This window comes from Blennius ocellaris (genome assembly GCF_963422515.1).
Source record: "Blennius ocellaris genome assembly, chromosome: 14".
Classification (NCBI taxonomy): Eukaryota; Metazoa; Chordata; class Actinopteri; order Blenniiformes; family Blenniidae; genus Blennius; species Blennius ocellaris.
The window spans coordinates 27,163,547-27,181,106 of NC_137663.1; the positions used below are offsets into that span (position 1 = coordinate 27,163,547).

Consider the following 17,560-nt stretch of genomic DNA (forward strand, 5'->3'; position numbering starts at 1 on the left):
ATTATTATACATTAGAATATGATAATGGCGGCTCTCCGCCTCGGGGTAACCCAAAACCCTTCTGCTTCACTGTCTCACTCTGACTTTGAGGTATTTAACATTCACCTCTCATACTTTGCTTTTTCCTGGAGGAGACATGAATATGCAGTTTAAAAAAAAAACCCAAAACAATTATGATAAGCCCATTTGAATACGACAGGACAGTTAAGAAATCGGGTTGTTATTTTTTTTTTTTCTTTCTGAGACGTAAAAAGAGATAATCCTGAACGCCATAATTTAGAGGGAAAATCATCCAGAAAAAAAAATTCAATTACAAGGTGAAACAATTGTTATATCATCGAAATCTAAAAGAATCAAAAGAGATTAATTCGGTTCTCATTTAGTGGGTCGACGTGTCGCAGGAAACCTCATGCACCGGGGGTGCATCAGTTCATGGTTCCACTTTGGGGGGAAAAAGAAAAAGGAAACGCGCATCTGCGCGCACACGCACACACACACACGCACACGCACACACACACACACACACACACACACACACACACACACACACACACACACACACACACACACACACGAAACACTTGTGTTCCGATCCAATCCTCTTCAAAAGCGGAGCAGGAAGGGCAGAATCACCAAGAAGAGGATGCTGGTGTGTGAATGCACCCCCATGGCGCCGCCGCTGCCGTCCTGGACTGCTCTCGGACCTGACGGGGCAGGAAGAGGAGGAGGGGGGGGCGGGGCTTATCAGGTTACGCGTGCATTTTCAAAGATGCTTCTAATGTATTAAAGTCTTGCATTGAAAGGTGAAACGACATCCACAGATCTAACGGCTCAGTCTCCCACTAACACAGCGGACCGCCTCCATAACGGCGTCGGTTTGTAAATCCTCTGTTCATCCCGACATGTCACATCCAAAAACATTCCTAGTGTGTTTTAACCCTCTGGGGCCTGTGGACGCACCGGTGCGTCCTCGTCACATGACGAAGTGGAGATATGAGGAAAAACATGTGTGACCCTTTTATAAATAGTTTTACAAAAAACGCCTGAGGCAGTGCTTCTATTTCACTGTAAATATCTGTATAGAACTGTTTTTTCAGTCCTGTTTTGATCAATTTTACTTAATTATAGTTTAGATTTACTTTACAAGTAAACAAAATGATTAGTTTACCATGTCTGTAACTTTTATAGTCAATAAATCTGTTTTTACCACCCGAATTTGTAATTTTATGGTGTTTTTAGATCCACCGTTTTAATACAGTATGCCAAAGTGATGAAAATACTTCAGAAATGCATTTATGAGGTTGCCCTGAACAAAATGACACCATAAAAGGCAAAGTTTAAGGACTTTATATCTGAGATATAAAGGAAAAATCAATTGTAGTGAAAAACGGCACAAAATGCTTCAGGCCCCAAAGGGTTAAAACCAAATAATAGAACACACAGAGTGACAGTTTGTAAAAGAAATGCTTGAAATCATTCTGCAGGGCAAAACAATTTCCCCAAAATCTGGATGTTTTTAAACAAAATTAAAGCTGAACCGTTTGTAACGTCAAACGCAGATGTTGGCGTACCCCATGGTTTAGTCAGGGAGCCTCTGTTGTTTCTAAACACATGTTTTCTGTCTTTTCTGTGGTTCTGTGTCTGCCTGTGTTTGGTAAACAGCTTCTGATTTTCGTTTGGAGAAGATATGTCGAGTCAGCAGCACACTGGTCTGAAATTAGAATTAATATGATTGTTATTGGGAGAGACTTTACTTCAGACGTTTGTACATCAGTGGGGATCATTTAATTTATTATGACTGGTCGAAATGTTCCAAAGGCATTTGATCAGTGATAAAGAACCCGGTACTTTGGGCTGAAGCTTTAAAAGTACATGTAATGGAAGAACAATATTGTGAATAAAGTATTTTGGAGGGAATTCTGCTCCAGAAAACCAACAGACGTGCAGCTTCTTGATGGGAACAATAACTATATAGTAATATTAAATAAAAGAAATACATAAATAAATGAAATAATTTGCAACAACAACATAAAAGAGAGGCTGGTGTGTGTATTTGTCTAAAGCACACCAGAACTGGACTATAAGTATGACCTCAGGTCTATTGGAAAAAAGTTTCTACCAACTTGAGGAATTAATTTTTCTTGAGCAGTCACAAATATTCCAAAGTATTCTCTTTTCATTTACTCGTTCTCAAAGCTGAACGTTAAATAAATTGAACACATGCATTCAACATTGAGAGAAAATTCGAGTCCTGCTGTAGCGTTTAGCAGGTTTCAATGGCGTAAAGAATCCAAAACCACAATATGCTTTAATGGCGCGTTTTGTGAACAAAAGCCTGTAATATTTTCATCACGATGAGGCGAGTTCAAACTAAATGATGCATTGTGTGGGGATTGAGGACAATTTTCAACTTTTTACTTTGAAGATTTGCAGCACAATGACTCCTCATTTCCCTCGGATTTCCACGAGTTCACTACAGTTTCCTTTGGGGCATCTATCCAATTACCCCTCCACAGTGGATTATCCCTAATCCTGCATATGGTTAATTAGAATAATAACGATCACTCGTAGTGGAAAAAAAAAAAAGAAAATCAAAGGCATTAATGCAACTGTGAAGCGTTAAAGAAGCAGGTCCGTTCAAGAGATGCTGCAATCTGTCGTCACGAGGTTCGTACGAGAAGACGTGCTTTATCACTGCAGGTTCAGCTGCTTATCAGCAGAACTCATCTGCATAAAGAAAACCTACATTTACACTTATTCTCATCTGCAGTGAAGACGTGCACCTGCGCGTGTTTGCGTCGAGCGTTTCCTGTACATTACGGACAATCAAGACTCAATAGCTACAATTCCAAAGACTAACAAGCACAAGATGATAATAACGAGAAGACAAGTGAATACTTACATTGGACAAAGAGCATGCAAAAAGCAAAATCAACCCAATGTCACAGAGAGGCCGTAAGGTTTGCAAAAAGAAAAGATGAAAGACAGTTAGCAAGAAGCAGAAGCATTGACCACTTTCACAAAAGATCCGTCGCATCTGAGGCGGGCGCCGCGGAACACGGACAGAACGTCAGCACGCGACGACGAGAGACTTAAATCTACGGTTCTGACAGGATCGAGGCATCGAGGATCGACCGGAGCAGTCGAGACGCTGCCCGCGGATCCGGTAACAACCCCGACGAGGTGGCTTGTGAAAATGGCAACGTCTGACATGCTCCAGCATGCGGTTAATACGATCAGAGCACACGGCGGCGGCGGCGGAGGAGGAGGAGGAGCATGCCGGAATGGCGGAATACTAACCTTGCAATAGCGTCGAGCTAGTAGGTTCAATTACCACTACAGCAGGGGGACAAAAGAAACGACATGTCGGAAACACAACAGCGGCACGATGACATCACTGGTGAAGAGCATGAATATTCGCTCCTGAAGAATTTCCACTGTGAACATTTCCAAGCTGGTTGCAGCCACTCAGAGCTCGTGATGTTCGGTGATGTCAGCAGTGAGACGTGGGAGTTTACAAAACAGCAACATAATCACATCTTCATTCTGACAACGGGAAGTAAAGAACAATCTACATCCAGAGACGTTGGGATCTCCAACAAGCTGCATGAGAAACGTCTTTTTTCAATGGAAGTTTTTCCTTTCAGCTCGGGTCAGAGGTCATTCATCCCTTTTGAGAGATTCTCTTAACGAAACTCCGGCTACCTGACGGAGCATGTCTTTACAAGAAGCCCTTTAAGAAGCCCTGATACCTGGAGAAAACCTGGAAGCTTTACGCCGATAAGCCAGGGCCTGGAATACAAACAGGGTCTGACCACAGAGGTCTGTAGTTCAATCCCATGAATACGTGGTGCAACAGATGGAAAACAACTTGCACCATGTCGAAGTGAATTTTTCATAAAATTGAATCACCAGTGATCAAACTACTCTTAACAAGGTGAAAGCAAAATGCGTTTCACCAGCTTGATATTTTAAATCAAACTAGTTTCATGTTAAAGGGCTCGTATTCTGGAAAATTCACAGTATACTGGTTTTCAACTGTTTGCAATTCTCTCTGTTCATGACCATCAATCCGCTCTTATTTGGGCCCCTCGTGCAAGGATCTACTGTACACATATTTTGTATACAGGCTTTGAGCAAAACATACACAATTTTTTTTCGGCATTTAAAAAAAATTGACTGGAGGCCTGAAACTGCATGTTCCTACAAGAAGCGCCGCGAGTTTTCGCAGTCTAACTGTGCATCTATTAGGAACTATACGGTATATTGTGCAGCTGAAGCGGCGTGCAGGGCTGTTGGTGGAGGAGAGTGGCTTCCTCCAGCAGTGACAGAAACACAACCATCCTGTGTGAAGTCCTGACAGAAGCGAATTAGTCAGCTCTCCACACTTTGACTAAATTAATCCATTTCAACACATCATTTTACATTCATTCCCACTCACGCGCGACATTTAATCAATCGCTTTACATCTAAAGACCAATGGCGATACTCACCATACATAAGGAAGCTTGTGTTCGAGCTCCCCAGTTTGTTGATGGCGACGCAGGTGTAGTTCCCATAATCACCGTCAGACACGTTAAAGAACGTCACCCTGGACAGCGACCCAGAGTGGACGATCTCCATCCCATCGAAGTCACCGAAGATTCTAGGAGGAGGTCACATGGTCTTTACCGGTTAGTACAACCACAGTATGAACACCTGTACGACTGGCAGCGAAGCCATGAGCAGCAGTAATGAAGGAAACGGGTCAAAATCAGTCAAGAACACACACTGACACGCACAAGCTGCCGACCTCCGTTCGCGTACTTAACAAGAAGGCCGTTGCTGGGCTAATCCCCCGCCGGAGGGCTTTATATTTTCTCACAAAGCCAGCTCTAAGGCAGCACACTTGGTACACTAGAGGGTGTTCCATGGGTCCTAGTAGATCATTATGTAGAATCTGAAAGGTCTTCTTCATAAGCTATGTCAAAATACGTCTCCAGAGCCCAAAAGGTGTTTCTATGCACTTAGTGACCCTGTGACCTGATATGCAAATGAGGTCATGGTCACCATGGTGCCCCTTCTCCCCAGGTGGAGTGTCCATATGTGAAGTTTGGTGACTGTGGGCCCAGGAACTGCTGAGAAATGAGGAGAAATGTTTATATGAAAATAGATGCATTGTGCAACCATGACGAGCAAACTTCAGACCCTACCAATCTTCAAGGTCAAGGTCAGGTCACTTGGTGTACTGGAGGTTATCCCTGGAGTGTGTATCATGGGTGTATAAAATTTCAGAGCCCTAGCTCAAAAACCTAGGCCTCCAGAGCCCAAAATGTGTTTTTAAGCACTTCGTGACCCTGTGACCTACTTAATATGCAAATTAGGTCAAGGTCACCATAGTATCCCTTCCCCCTCTGAGATGTATCCACATGTGAAGTTTGGTCACTGTGGGCCCAGGGGTTGCCGAGATATAGGTAGAAACGTTCGAACGGACGGACGTACGGACGTACGGAGACTGTTTCAAGATCCCCCTTCGGGGCCTATCAGCCACGGCGGGAGATAAAAGAGGCGAGTGTGAAAGCCGCTACCTCCTGTCGTCTTTGTACCACTCGAAGTCGGCCTCGGGCACGGCGTCGGCCTCACACTCCAGCACTCCTCTCTGGCCCAGCGTCACCCCGACGTCTCTGCCCTCCGACACCGTGGGGGAATCTGCAAGCAGGGAAAACACCCAGTTCAGGAGGACGAGGCGCCACAAGTCCAGCGTGTCAGGCTGGAGCTCGCAGCTTCGCCTCCGCCTCTGCAGGCGTTATGGGAGGGAATCATTGAGACTCTTCGTTTCTCCTGAGAAATTGTACAGTTTCAACACGAGGAGAGACGAGGCGGGTTCAGAGGTCAACGAGCAGGCTGGTGGAAGCTGACAGGCAGACTGCAGTAACCTTGATGACCGGGAGCAGCGGAGGGCGGAGGAGAATCAGAGTTTAAAGCTGGTGAGGTGAGACTGACGGAGTTACTTAGTGAGGCCATACAGATGGATAGTCGTAGTAGTTGTAGGTATTGTTGACAATCATGTTTACTGTAATCACACTACTTTTGGTAGTAATGCACTGGTAACTGATTACCAAGATGGAGAGATGAATTCCCTGCAATGGTCAAACCACCACTTTGCTTTGCTGAAAAACTACAATTAAAAGGGACATATTGTACAAACTCCACTTCCTAAAGGTTCTCCAGCAGTACTAATCGTCTCCGTACCTGGAACGACACCCCAGAAGTGTAGAACGTGTGTCCTCTCTCTCCCCAGCTTGTTCCAGGTTTTAAAAAGTGTGTTGCTCCAACCAGCCAATCAGAAATCAAACCCTATACAGTGTCATCGGGGGTTCAGCCAATCACAATCAAGGTAGGCTCCTCCCCTATGACTCCTCCCACAATCAGGCAGCTCTGCTCTGGCACATGGCGCCACGAGAGGAAGTACTTCCTCCTCTTCCCATAGATAGGCGTTTGTGGGCGGAGCCAGTCCAGCTCACACAGACACAGCAGATTCTGAATGCAGCTCCTAGGATCCGATGTTCTAATGGAGGAGAATCAAGGAGGAGCTGGGAACTTTGAGTACCAGGTTTCTGGAGCGACCAGACCAGGAGGAGGAGGTGGAGATGGAGGAGGAGGTGAAGATGGAGGAGGAGGAGGTGGAGATGGAGGATATGACTCCTTCCATGTTATTTTTCAACAGCCCAGTTCTCAGCATTATATTGGAAATTCGCCCATAAAAAGGTCGTCTGTTTCTGTCGGGTTCCGGCGACACTCACAGTTGACGGTGATGTCCACAGTCTGCACGTCTGTATCGATGTCATTGACGGCCGTGCACTCGTACGTTCCTGCCCGCTGTCGGGAGATGGAAGGGATTTCCAGGTACTCGTCGTCAGACGCCATGTCACCTGTGAGAGACACACACACACACACACAGGGTCATTGACAGGTATTTTCACACTGCGTCGGGCTGGAGTGGAGCCACAGAGGCGTTGATGAGGGAGGCTGGAACGACTTGCTGCACCTCTCACACCTTCCATGAAGCTTTATTGTGACACATGGCAGTCGCAATTATTAACACATGCAGTAAGGGAGAGAAGACGATCAATCCGGGGGAAAAAAAAAAAAGAGAGAGCGAAAGATCTGCGGAGGAGACACGTGGCCGTGAAGCTTGTAAGAGTCTGATCCGACCCGGCAGGCCACATTCACAGAGCTGCATGTGTGTCAGAGCTTCCATGGGTAAATACACCGGCGTGGCTGCACTGTTGATTTTTGCAGATCTCACAAAGAAGCGGCTTCTTGAGCTCGCTGACACTTTTCGGAGGATGTTACAACACTCGGTGATTAGGGCTTTGTTCAGCCTCCCCTCTCATTACCACTTATCTGTCAGAACTTTCATATTCCCCTCTTTTATTTGTGCGTCTCTCAAGCCTGCAAGCTCCACCACTGAGATATGAGAGCATGAAGGGGAGGAGGAGGAGGGAGGAGGGTGGTGGTGGTGGTGGGGTTCTTTTCTGGAATCAATTTGACACGCTTGACAGAGACACTTAATACAGCACTCAACATACAGAACAAAAGACATAATTGACTTCAAGCCTCCTCCCAAGACGTTGGAAGGTGACAGGAATGCACTGCGCTTGGATTCACTTTGCTGGGTTTGGGCACGTTGCTGAATGGCGCCCTCCAGAGCACACTGACATGATGATCGCCTGACGAGGTGCGCCGGGGAAGCGGGAGGGAGGGTGAGGTAGCCCCAGGTGGGGGATGTCTCCTCCGTTTCCCTCCTCAATAGAGACCGCGGCTCTGGTTCAACCCCGATCATAAACCCTCAGAGGGGAGTGAATCAAGACGGGCTGCCGGCTGACGCACATCCTCAAACAGCCGGTTTCCTGGCAGGTAGCTTCAGAGGACTGATGCTGTCAAGCCCCCAAAGTGACGCGTGGAGTCCACAGACCCCCACAAAATAACTTCCTGCTTTGAAAAACAGACACTAATTAGCAGTGTTATCTTGCGTCTCTCATGTTGTAACTCATCATCGTTGACTCTGATGGTAAAGTGTATGAAACTATTCAATCCCTTTATAATTCACATTAGAAACGGCTCTGTAATTAATGAGCAATATATTCTTTGTATCAATAAAAGAAAGGATCTTTGCAGTTCTCATTTATTTACAGTCACTTCCTGAAAGGCCTGAAAAGTATCTGCATGTCAAGCTCACTGGCGACTCGTCAATCCAGCAGCTGATAACCAGACCCAGAGACTTCCGTCTCACCGCCTCCTGCCCCGGAAACCAAGGTGGATTGAGATCCTCCTCTGGTCTCTGCTTGATGAGTCGGGAGATGGCACTTTTAAGTGTGCATGCTATATGCAGGCGACCAACACAAATGAGTGTTTGGTGTCCATTCTGCTTCACCCGTGGAGAAATTGGTTGGATTGTTGGGCCTGCATAAGCGTGACAGCATCACAGCAGCATCTCTACTAAACTCTCATCTCATTTAGAAACAATCACAAGATACAAGACAGATAAGTCATGAAACACATTGTGTGAATCTATTGGTTCAGTTTCCTCAAACAGGAAATGTTGGAGCACAATTTCTGCCTTCGTTCCAAACTAATTTACGTCCTTCATGTGACCAAAGGTGATGTAAAGGCCGATGATGTCCCTGTGCATTGATGTACATCATCGCTGTTGTGCAAACTGATTTGGTGGAAACTAACTGTAAAAAGAAAAAGAAAAAGTGTAACTGACATTCTGCCAAGACTTCAAGCTAGAAAAAACATTTATAGAAAAAAAAATCATATTTAGTTTTGGCTTTTGGCCAATCGGTGATTTCTACAAACTATCACATCCCAGCCATTAAACTTATTTAACACTATATTTGTCTTCAAGCTCTATACCTATATATATATACACACACATGTATAAATATCTTATGTGAAACAGACTTTTCTTCAGGACTTATTATGTCAAATCTGAATCTGTGTGCTTCCGTATGACGCACATTAGCACAGTGTTATCACCTTGAAAAGTTTCTTTTCTTTTCTTTTCGATCAGTAAGTAGTCAAAGCCTTGAGAAGCTAACGCACTCTCAACACAAGCCTCCTGAAGAGCCCAGGAGAGAATTGCTCATTTGCTTTTACTTACAGTTCTTCCGAGAATAATATTCAGCAAGCGGATTGCTTAATCAAGAGGCCATTTATGAACAAAGAAATGTGTATTGAGCCCACTCAAGAGCCCATCGCTTACCTGGGCTTCACTATAACTGCCGTTCAGTCATGTATTGACGTGCACCCAGATGGTTTATTGTACATTCCTCCCACGTGTTTCTCCTAACTACTCCATACTTGTGCAATTTGCTCCCATTGTTATCCCCAAGCCATTTAACCACTGGAAGCATCCGCATTTATCTCCTGGAGCTACAAGATAATACTGGAGGTCACAGCCCTGCTGTCAGACGCAGCACACCACCATTATATTGTTGTCCCTACTGTGTATTAGTACACAAAAAGCTCCTCCCCACCATCTCCACTATCAGCAGCCAGGGACTCCACTGACTTGAGGATCAACACTTGCAATCATCCTCTGTTTTACATAATCCCACCTGCACCACTACTCACTCTAACGACTGATTCCTGAGCTTCGTCGGAACTCAGTGCTGCTAATCTGCACCCGTTAACTATTCCATCACACTGAGGTCAGAAGGTTGCATCATGTAGTATAATATACAACTACAGGTACTTTCGGGAAGGAAAAGACGAGTGGATGTTCTGATTCAGCTCAGTGAAAATACAAAAGTACAGGTTCTGAAATGTACTTAACCGTAAAAGCAGAAAATTAAGTTTTAACCCCAGTGACCCTCCATGAACACTGAACATGAATTTGTGGTTTGCGTCATGCAAAATCTTAACTTTGCTTCCCGAAGACGGGGCTTGTGTCTGAACCACGTTTTGCATACAGTTAAACTCGCGAAGGCAGATGTTCAGCGCCCTTCACTGCAGAGCCAAATTATTTCAGTTGCACGGAAAGTTTCTTTATCCGCAGCCTGATAAATATTCCAACTATTCAGACTGTTTTTTTATAATCCTCTGCCGCTTTATGCAGATCAGCTGCTTGCAGATGCTTCCTGTGAGCAAATACTACAAGATCAGTTGGGTTTGGTGTGGAGCAATATTATTCAGTGTCAGAAGGTTTAGCGGGAAGGGGCGGGCTTGAATCAAGGATTCAGGGTCAATATCATCTCTTTGAGTGTGTTCAAACATTGTGAAGTCCTTATTTTGATTATCTCACAAGGTTTACTACAAGTGCTCAAACTTTTTGCCACGACATAAACTGAAATTTATGCGCCCAGGCTTCTCTCCCCTGGATCTCTTATTTCTTATCAAACTGCTTGTTTGTGCAGTTGTTGGGGAGTTTAAACACGCTGTGACATCCAGCCACTGCAGTCGTGGAAAAGAAGGATTGTCAATAGTTGGTACGGTGGCAAGTTGAAGGTAGAAACAAAGCCATTGTTCCCCTTGAGGAAATGATTCTGCTCAACTAATCCTGTCATATTTAATCTTAACGTAGTAGGACTGCGAGTGAGACTGATGGGCTCCCATGATGCAGCAGGGGAGATGCAGAGCTTTGTCCGGCGTCACAGTGGTGCATTGAGATTCAAACCGGTGACCCTCCGGACCAGAGGCTCCCTGTCAAAAGCTTCAGGCTGCTGTGAGATGGAAGCCTCAGCTTCATCTCCTGACTGTGACATTTCCAAAGACGACAATATGAACATCTGACTGATGCAATCCTGATGGTGAAACAGCAACATGTCCTAGCAACAGCAGTCCTTCGTACAGCGCAGCCGCACTGCTACAGACCACAGTCCAAATGAGGTACATTTCACAGCGACATCTCAAATATAAAAACAAAATGTGTTAACCATCGTCACCTTATTTGAAATTCATTAAAATTGATTCACTGTCAATTCTTGCTTATTTACTCATTTACACACCAAACACCAGATTATCATTGTTGTTCTTGAAGAACTAAACGTCAGCCTGTACGGCGCCAAAAAGAACCACGGCGGGGGTGAGGGCTCTGCCATGCACACGATGGAGTGATTACTGAACGCTCCTCCAGCCACAAGCCTCGCTCGCTCCGCCGCTGTGGCGTGGCGCTCTCACACTTCAATCCGACTTTAATTGGAACTGAGCAGAGGACATGTGGAAGTGTGTTTAGTGAGCTCCAGGGGCCGCATGACAGCGTTCACACTCCCCTGCAACCCAAAGAGTAGACTCTCTACCGTGCGCCAACCTTTTTCCTGAATATGAGCCTCAAGAAAACCTTGGCTCGACTCCAAGCTTGAAGCTTTTCTTTGTGAAGTTTAAAGTTTGTTATTTTTTTCCTCTGTGTCTGTGTAGTATTTCTAAAAATCCAAAGGCAGGCTTGTTAGGTTAACTGGTGACTCTAAATTGCACAGCGGCGTGAGTGTTACCGTGTGGGGTCGTGTTCCTGGTGTCTGACGCCGCCGATAGCCTGACACCGTCCTGGAAGCTGCCCTTCACTGAATGCGAGACTCGGATGAAGGCGGATAAAGAAGATAGATGGATGAAAGATTTCAAGGACCTTCTGTGGTCTGCCTCACCTACTCATGCACTCCTGCGGCTAGTTTGACTGGCAGTCACCCAACTGTGTCAGGGAAAGCACTTAAAAACTGCACACGCTGAGAGCTGAAGAATGAAGTTTCTTTTTATTTGTACAATAGCAGGAACAAATGTTGCCTCAGCAGAAACAAAGAGTTCAAGCCATGCCTCAGTACTCGGTACACAGCATTAGCAGAGCTCTGAGAAATACCCAAACAAATCATTACGGCATTTTCCAGTTCAACAGGCAAGTGATCCCAAAGTGCCACAAATTGTACAACACCGCAAACTACTTCTATACTTTCTCTCAACTTGTCACGGCGGAATGAGGACATTTCCTGTCTAATTTTTCTGAGTTCTCTTGTTGGGGAAGGCTGCTGGGTTTGTGACCGAGCTATTAGTGAGATAGCAGCATGTCCTGCACGGCCATCTGAGTGACGGGGCAGGATGTCTGGGGGGGGGGGGGGGGGGGGGGGGGGGCACACGGGAGGACGGTGGTCTGCAGGAGAAAGCAAAGCGAGGTAGGAAGTCTCGGGAGAGGCCGACAGGAGATAATGTACCCTTTCCCTGTCCCTGAAACGCCACCTCAAACTCAAGGGCAAAGTAGAAAATGGGGTTAGAAAATGAAAAGAGAGGAAGATATTTGTGTGCTGGGCAAGAGAAACAACTTTGGAAAGGGAAAAAAAAAAAAAACCGTAGAGGAGAGCAGATGCTTGAGGGATATAGGCATTTAAGGAGCGGGTGCAGGTGGACGGATTTAAACTGATGAATCCAGGCAGAGGGAGTGAAGGAAATAGAAATAGAAAGGCAGATAGGAGCTGGTAACATATGGAATAACACAACAAAACGGGAGCAGAAGAGGAGAGGCTGTTTCCCCCGTTGCCACGAGTGACGTGCTGAAGAAGTGACAAAACTCCGTTGCTCTTCAATCACACAGGAAAAAGGAGGCTGATTTAAAAGATGTCTGAGAAGACAAAGAACGATGTGGACGGACCGCAGCTCTAAAACGGCCTCACTGTCACTGGGTGAGGCAAATATACAGATCGCTATTTGTCTTCTGATTATCAGCCGTGGGCATATGGAATTTCTTAATGTGCCAAGCCTGCTTTGAAGCGTCATCCTCTTTGAAGGAAACAAACATAAAAGGGGTAAAAAAAAGGGGGGGGGGGGGGGATCAAGACATACAGTAGCTTGGGGTTGTAGGTTTTACCGCGATGCAACAAGGCAGCTTTGGTTTAACTGAAGAGGTTTTCCAGCGAAGAAAATGTGTTGTGACAGTAAGGTTTAGTTTTGACCCGCCAATAGCAAACATTATTTTAAGCACACAAAAGAAGAAATGGAAACCAGGGCTGCATCTAATCTTTCAGGCCACAAATCCTTTGCGCGTCTGCTGCTGTGTAGAAGCCGCCGCGTGAGGGAAGCAGAGGAAACAATAACGCAGACAAGTGGAAGAATCCATCGTCTTCTGTTTCCGCTTTGTCAGGAAGAGAAGAATACGCACACCGCTCCGCGCCCAACACTTTCACTTTAACCCAACAATGAGAGCGACTGACGACACAATGCCGTCGGCTGGTACGGCGCGTTGCAAAGCAAGCGGAGAGAAAAAGAAGAACCACTGACAGCGAAAGCTGGCAACGTTTCCATTCATTGAGATTTGGGCGCAGTTAGAGAGCGAGCAGACGGCAGGAGACAAAGTTTAGCACACAAGTTTTAGAACTGTGTTACAGACGGAGGGAGGAAAGGCATTTGGATGACTTCTATCCTTCCATCCATCCAATCGTCTGGCCATCCACCCATCTTTATCCCACTGATCCTGTTGAGGGTCGCGGAGCGCCGGGTCCCAGCTGACTATGGCCGAAGGCAGGATGCACCCCGGACAGGTTGCCGGTCCATTTGGATGATTTACTAAAGTTAAAGTAATTCTACTTTAGCATATTACTGACTGTCAAAGTCAAAAGCAGAAATCCAAAATGCACTTAAATAAAAGCCTCGGATTCAAAGTTATTGAAGTGGCGAGTAATTACTGAGTAACCTTGTTTAATTCTTAAACTACGATCTACAATTAGCATTGGAAATAAACACAAAAAAAGATAACCTTGTCAAATAATATGTTTCTCACAATTTGGACGCTTGTGCCGTATAAGACTGTTAATAATGAACTCAAGCATGTTGATTTCCAAAGAAGGAGAGTTCATGAGCCTGATCCCATAAAGACATGCATAAAAACGTGATTCTTCACGTACTCAGCTTCCGATTGTGTGGGATTAGCAGGTGTTATACTGAGTGCATTAAAACATTTAAAAAGAGGGTCTCAGCAGAATACCAGCAGCTCTTTTCAGAAAAAAAAATCACGATCGCCAACAAAGACAACCTTTCCTGACTTTGTAAATGCATAATAATCTTCTCCTCTCAGTATTTTCTGTGATAAACCCTCCAGATGGATTCAATTAAATGTGTTATTTTACACGTACGTCTGTTGTGATGCTCCTGAGATCGATGCACATGAGGTCATGTTTAACTGGCGCCGTCTACCTGAGCAGACCAGGTCCTATATATGTGTCAGGCTGAATGTTTATCAGTGAACAACATAATGACCCGAATGAAGACGCTATTTTATTGATATTTTTTTTTCATATTTCACTTTTTACAGAAACTGTAAAAAGTGTGTACGTCAGTGATACGTGAAGCGATTCAAACGACCACGGCAGATGATGGAAGCGGCGGTGGACCAAATAACCCGGACATCTCTTGGTTTCCATGGTGACAAATGTGGCGTTGGACAAGGTAGGTATATTTTAGCAACCGACGCCAGCGGCCTCCTTTAGCAGGAAACACATTCTGCCACCAAGCAGCAATAGTTTAGGAATGATTTGAAAACCGGTCTGAGGTGTTGGCTTGACGCCCACGTTCCGACTCTTATGGAGGATCTTTGAGATGCGCTGTACGAATAAGTCCGACTCATGGAGGCTTGAGCTCGGGCTTCAGGGTCTTACAAGGTCGTCTGCCAACATCCTGGTGCCAGAAACCACACAGCCTTTCCTGGGTTGGAGCAGAGAGAGTGGACTCCATCCTCAGACGCCAAGCTGTCACCGGGACATGACTGACCCTCGTAAACCACATGTAGAGTCTGTCTTTATACCGTTCAAATCATTTACGACATGATATTTGGAAATGTGAGTGAGGCTGAAGACAGATCTCACGAGCATCGAGGCCCCGCCTATGTGTGAGTGCATCAACATGGCAAACTGTAAATAACTGGATAAATAACTTGGTTCAAAGGGACTGCCTCGACATGAATCACAGTGTGTAAGATACACTATTAGTCTTATACTGATGCCAAACTGGAGGCTGAGTCTTCTCAGTGTGTTGGACTATAAACAGCGTGCGAGGCTGCGTGCCGCCGTGCCGAGGAAACGACAGCGGCGTCGGGTTTGGCAGCGTCGTAAGCAGCGAGGAAGATCAGGCTGCTGGCGTGTGTCCAGCCCGGCTGCTTCAAGAGTTATGAAGCATGAAAGCAATTTCCAGTGACTTCTTCTTCAAAAGATGAAGGATAATTAAAATAGACAACTCTCAAACAATACCAGTTGGCAGATGGCCTAAAGAATGACCAGTGATTAAAGTGTAAACAAGAGCTGGAGACGGAGGAGAGGCGCTCCGACTCTCGCTGTGGGTGACGACCTGACAGGAAGCAGCCAGAAGAAAAGACCTCTTCTAATAATCCTCTGACTGGATTCTATTGTGTTCTATTCTTTTTATCAGCCGTCCAAAATAACTTTACGTTGTTCTTCAATTATATCGACCACAGTGTGTGTGTGTGTGTGTGTGTGTGTGTGTGTGTCCCTACAGGTCAGGCACCAACACATTAGGACAAATCACTCAATTCAATAATTTAAACAAGAAGGCCGTTGCTGGGCTAATCCCCCGCCGGAGGGCTTTATATTGTCTCACAAAGCCAGCTCTAAGGCAGCACACTTGGTACACTAGAGGGTGTTCCATGGGTCCTAGTAGATCATTATGTAGAATCTGAAAGGTCTTCTTCATAAGCTATGTCAAAATACGTCTCCAGAGCCCAAAAGGTGTTTTTTATGCACTTAGTGACCCTGTGACCTGATATGCAAATGAGGTCATGGTCACCATGGTGCCCCTTCTCCCCAGGTGGAGTGTCCATGTGTGAAGTTTGGTGACTGTGGGCCCAGGAACTGCTGAGAAATGAGGAGAAATGTTTATATGAAAATACATGTATTGTGCAACCACGACGAGCAAACTTCAGACCCTACCGATCTTCAAGGTCAAGGTCAGGTCACTTGGTGTACTGGAGGTTATCCCTGGAGTGTGTATCATGTGTGTATAAAATGTCAGAGCCCTAGCTCAAAAACCTAGGCCTCCAGAGCCCAAAATGTGTTTTTAAGCACTTCGTGACCCTGTGACCTACTTAATATGCAAATTAGGTCAAGGTCACCATAGTATCCCTTCCCCCTCTGAGATGTATCCACATGTGAAGTTTGGTCACTGTGGGCCCAGGGGTTGCCGAGATATAGGTAGAAACGTTCGAACGGACGGACGGACGTACGGAGACTGTTTCAAGATCCCCCTTCGGGGCCTATCAGCCACGGCGGGGGATAATAATTTAAATAATGAATCGTGCCTTGAGGCATTTTAACAAAAATGGCCATTTAAGTTGTAGATAATAACTGACGCTGTCAGCTGGGATTTACTTCTAGAAACTAAACAGAATCCAGTGTCACAGTTTGGATCGTCAGTGTGAAGAGAAAAGCTTCACTGGAAAGTTGGACAAAAAATAAAAAAAAGGTGCAAACTCAGGAAAAGTATTTGCACCGAAACAAATCCAATGAAAACTTTGCAGTTGTGGAGGTGGATGTTTCTCGTTCTGCCCACTTGATATGAACTTGAACCGTGTGAGTTCCGGTTATAGAGCTACGTCGACACAGACGCCGCTTTGAGCTCGCCGTCTCACTGACGGTTCATGTTTTCAAAAGTCGACAGTAAAGTAGTCAGTGACGTTTGTAAAGTGGAGAGAAATAAATGAGTAGATGCAAATCTGCTTCAGGTTATAAAATGAACCTAATTAATCAAGGCAGCTTTTTATCACCTCTCTCAGTATATAAGCACTTTGAACAGTCACACGTTCACAAAACAATTACAAACAAGCCTCGGTTCCAGGTGTTTACGCACTCTTTCCTCAAGTCAGCAGGATCAATTATCCTATTTATAAACCTGAAAAACACCACATGTTGTCTGGAAAATGAGGACGTCTAAATAAAGTTTCCACAAACAACAAATTGGCGGTGAATGATAAGAAAGCAAGAGACGTGCCCCCGCTAGAGAAACTCTGCGAGTGGATAATCTCAGCTTGTGACTTTGCATGTCTTCTCATTATTTGACCAGAAAACGTCCAAACTGGGAAATGTTGATGCTTCTACTGCCTCCGAAGCCGAAGTTCTGAGTCTGTTTGAGTTCTCATTATTTGAACGGTGGCATCCACGCTGCATGACAGAGCCAGCCTAACCACACCGCAGCCTTTAATTGAACCAAAAATATGATTCCAAAATGTGCAGAGTGACGTCCTTCAAGCATGTGAAAGTAGAGAAATTGAAGGAAAGTTCCAGTTGGACTCCATTCGATGCCATCCTGGCTGGAAAACTCCAGGGAGATAAAAAAAAAAAAAAAAACCCTTCAGGTCCATTCAATTTGTCTCATATTGTTGTTTTTTTACCCCGTTTCTCTGAGACAAAACCAATTTGGAATTTACACAAGTCATTAAATGCAATGAGGCATGAAGCGACGGGCTGGATTTCCTATGGAACCCTGGGAAAGCTGTGCCACGTGCAGCCGCCACACGGCGACATGACCACGGCCGGCGAAGGTCTGAGTGACGCCGTGACGCTCGGCAATCTGAGTTCACAGGGTTTCAATC

At 45.3% G+C, this 17,560-nt stretch overlaps 1 protein-coding gene across 1 annotated transcript in view; it reads right to left on the reverse strand.

The window, feature by feature from the left end:
* Positions 1 to 603: 603 nt before the first annotated feature.
* Positions 604 to 17,560, reverse strand: part of ntm (neurotrimin) — a gene marked incomplete at both ends in the record, with an annotated part of 146,983 nt that continues 130,026 nt past the window's right edge. The window contains 5 exons of the mRNA XM_080508395.1: positions 604 to 704; positions 3,301 to 3,336; positions 4,494 to 4,645; positions 5,568 to 5,688; positions 6,783 to 6,911. Coding sequence (XP_080364521.1) covers positions 604 to 704; positions 3,301 to 3,336; positions 4,494 to 4,645; positions 5,568 to 5,688; positions 6,783 to 6,911 — 539 coding nt within the window. The remainder of the gene's footprint in view (positions 705 to 3,300; positions 3,337 to 4,493; positions 4,646 to 5,567; positions 5,689 to 6,782; positions 6,912 to 17,560) is intronic.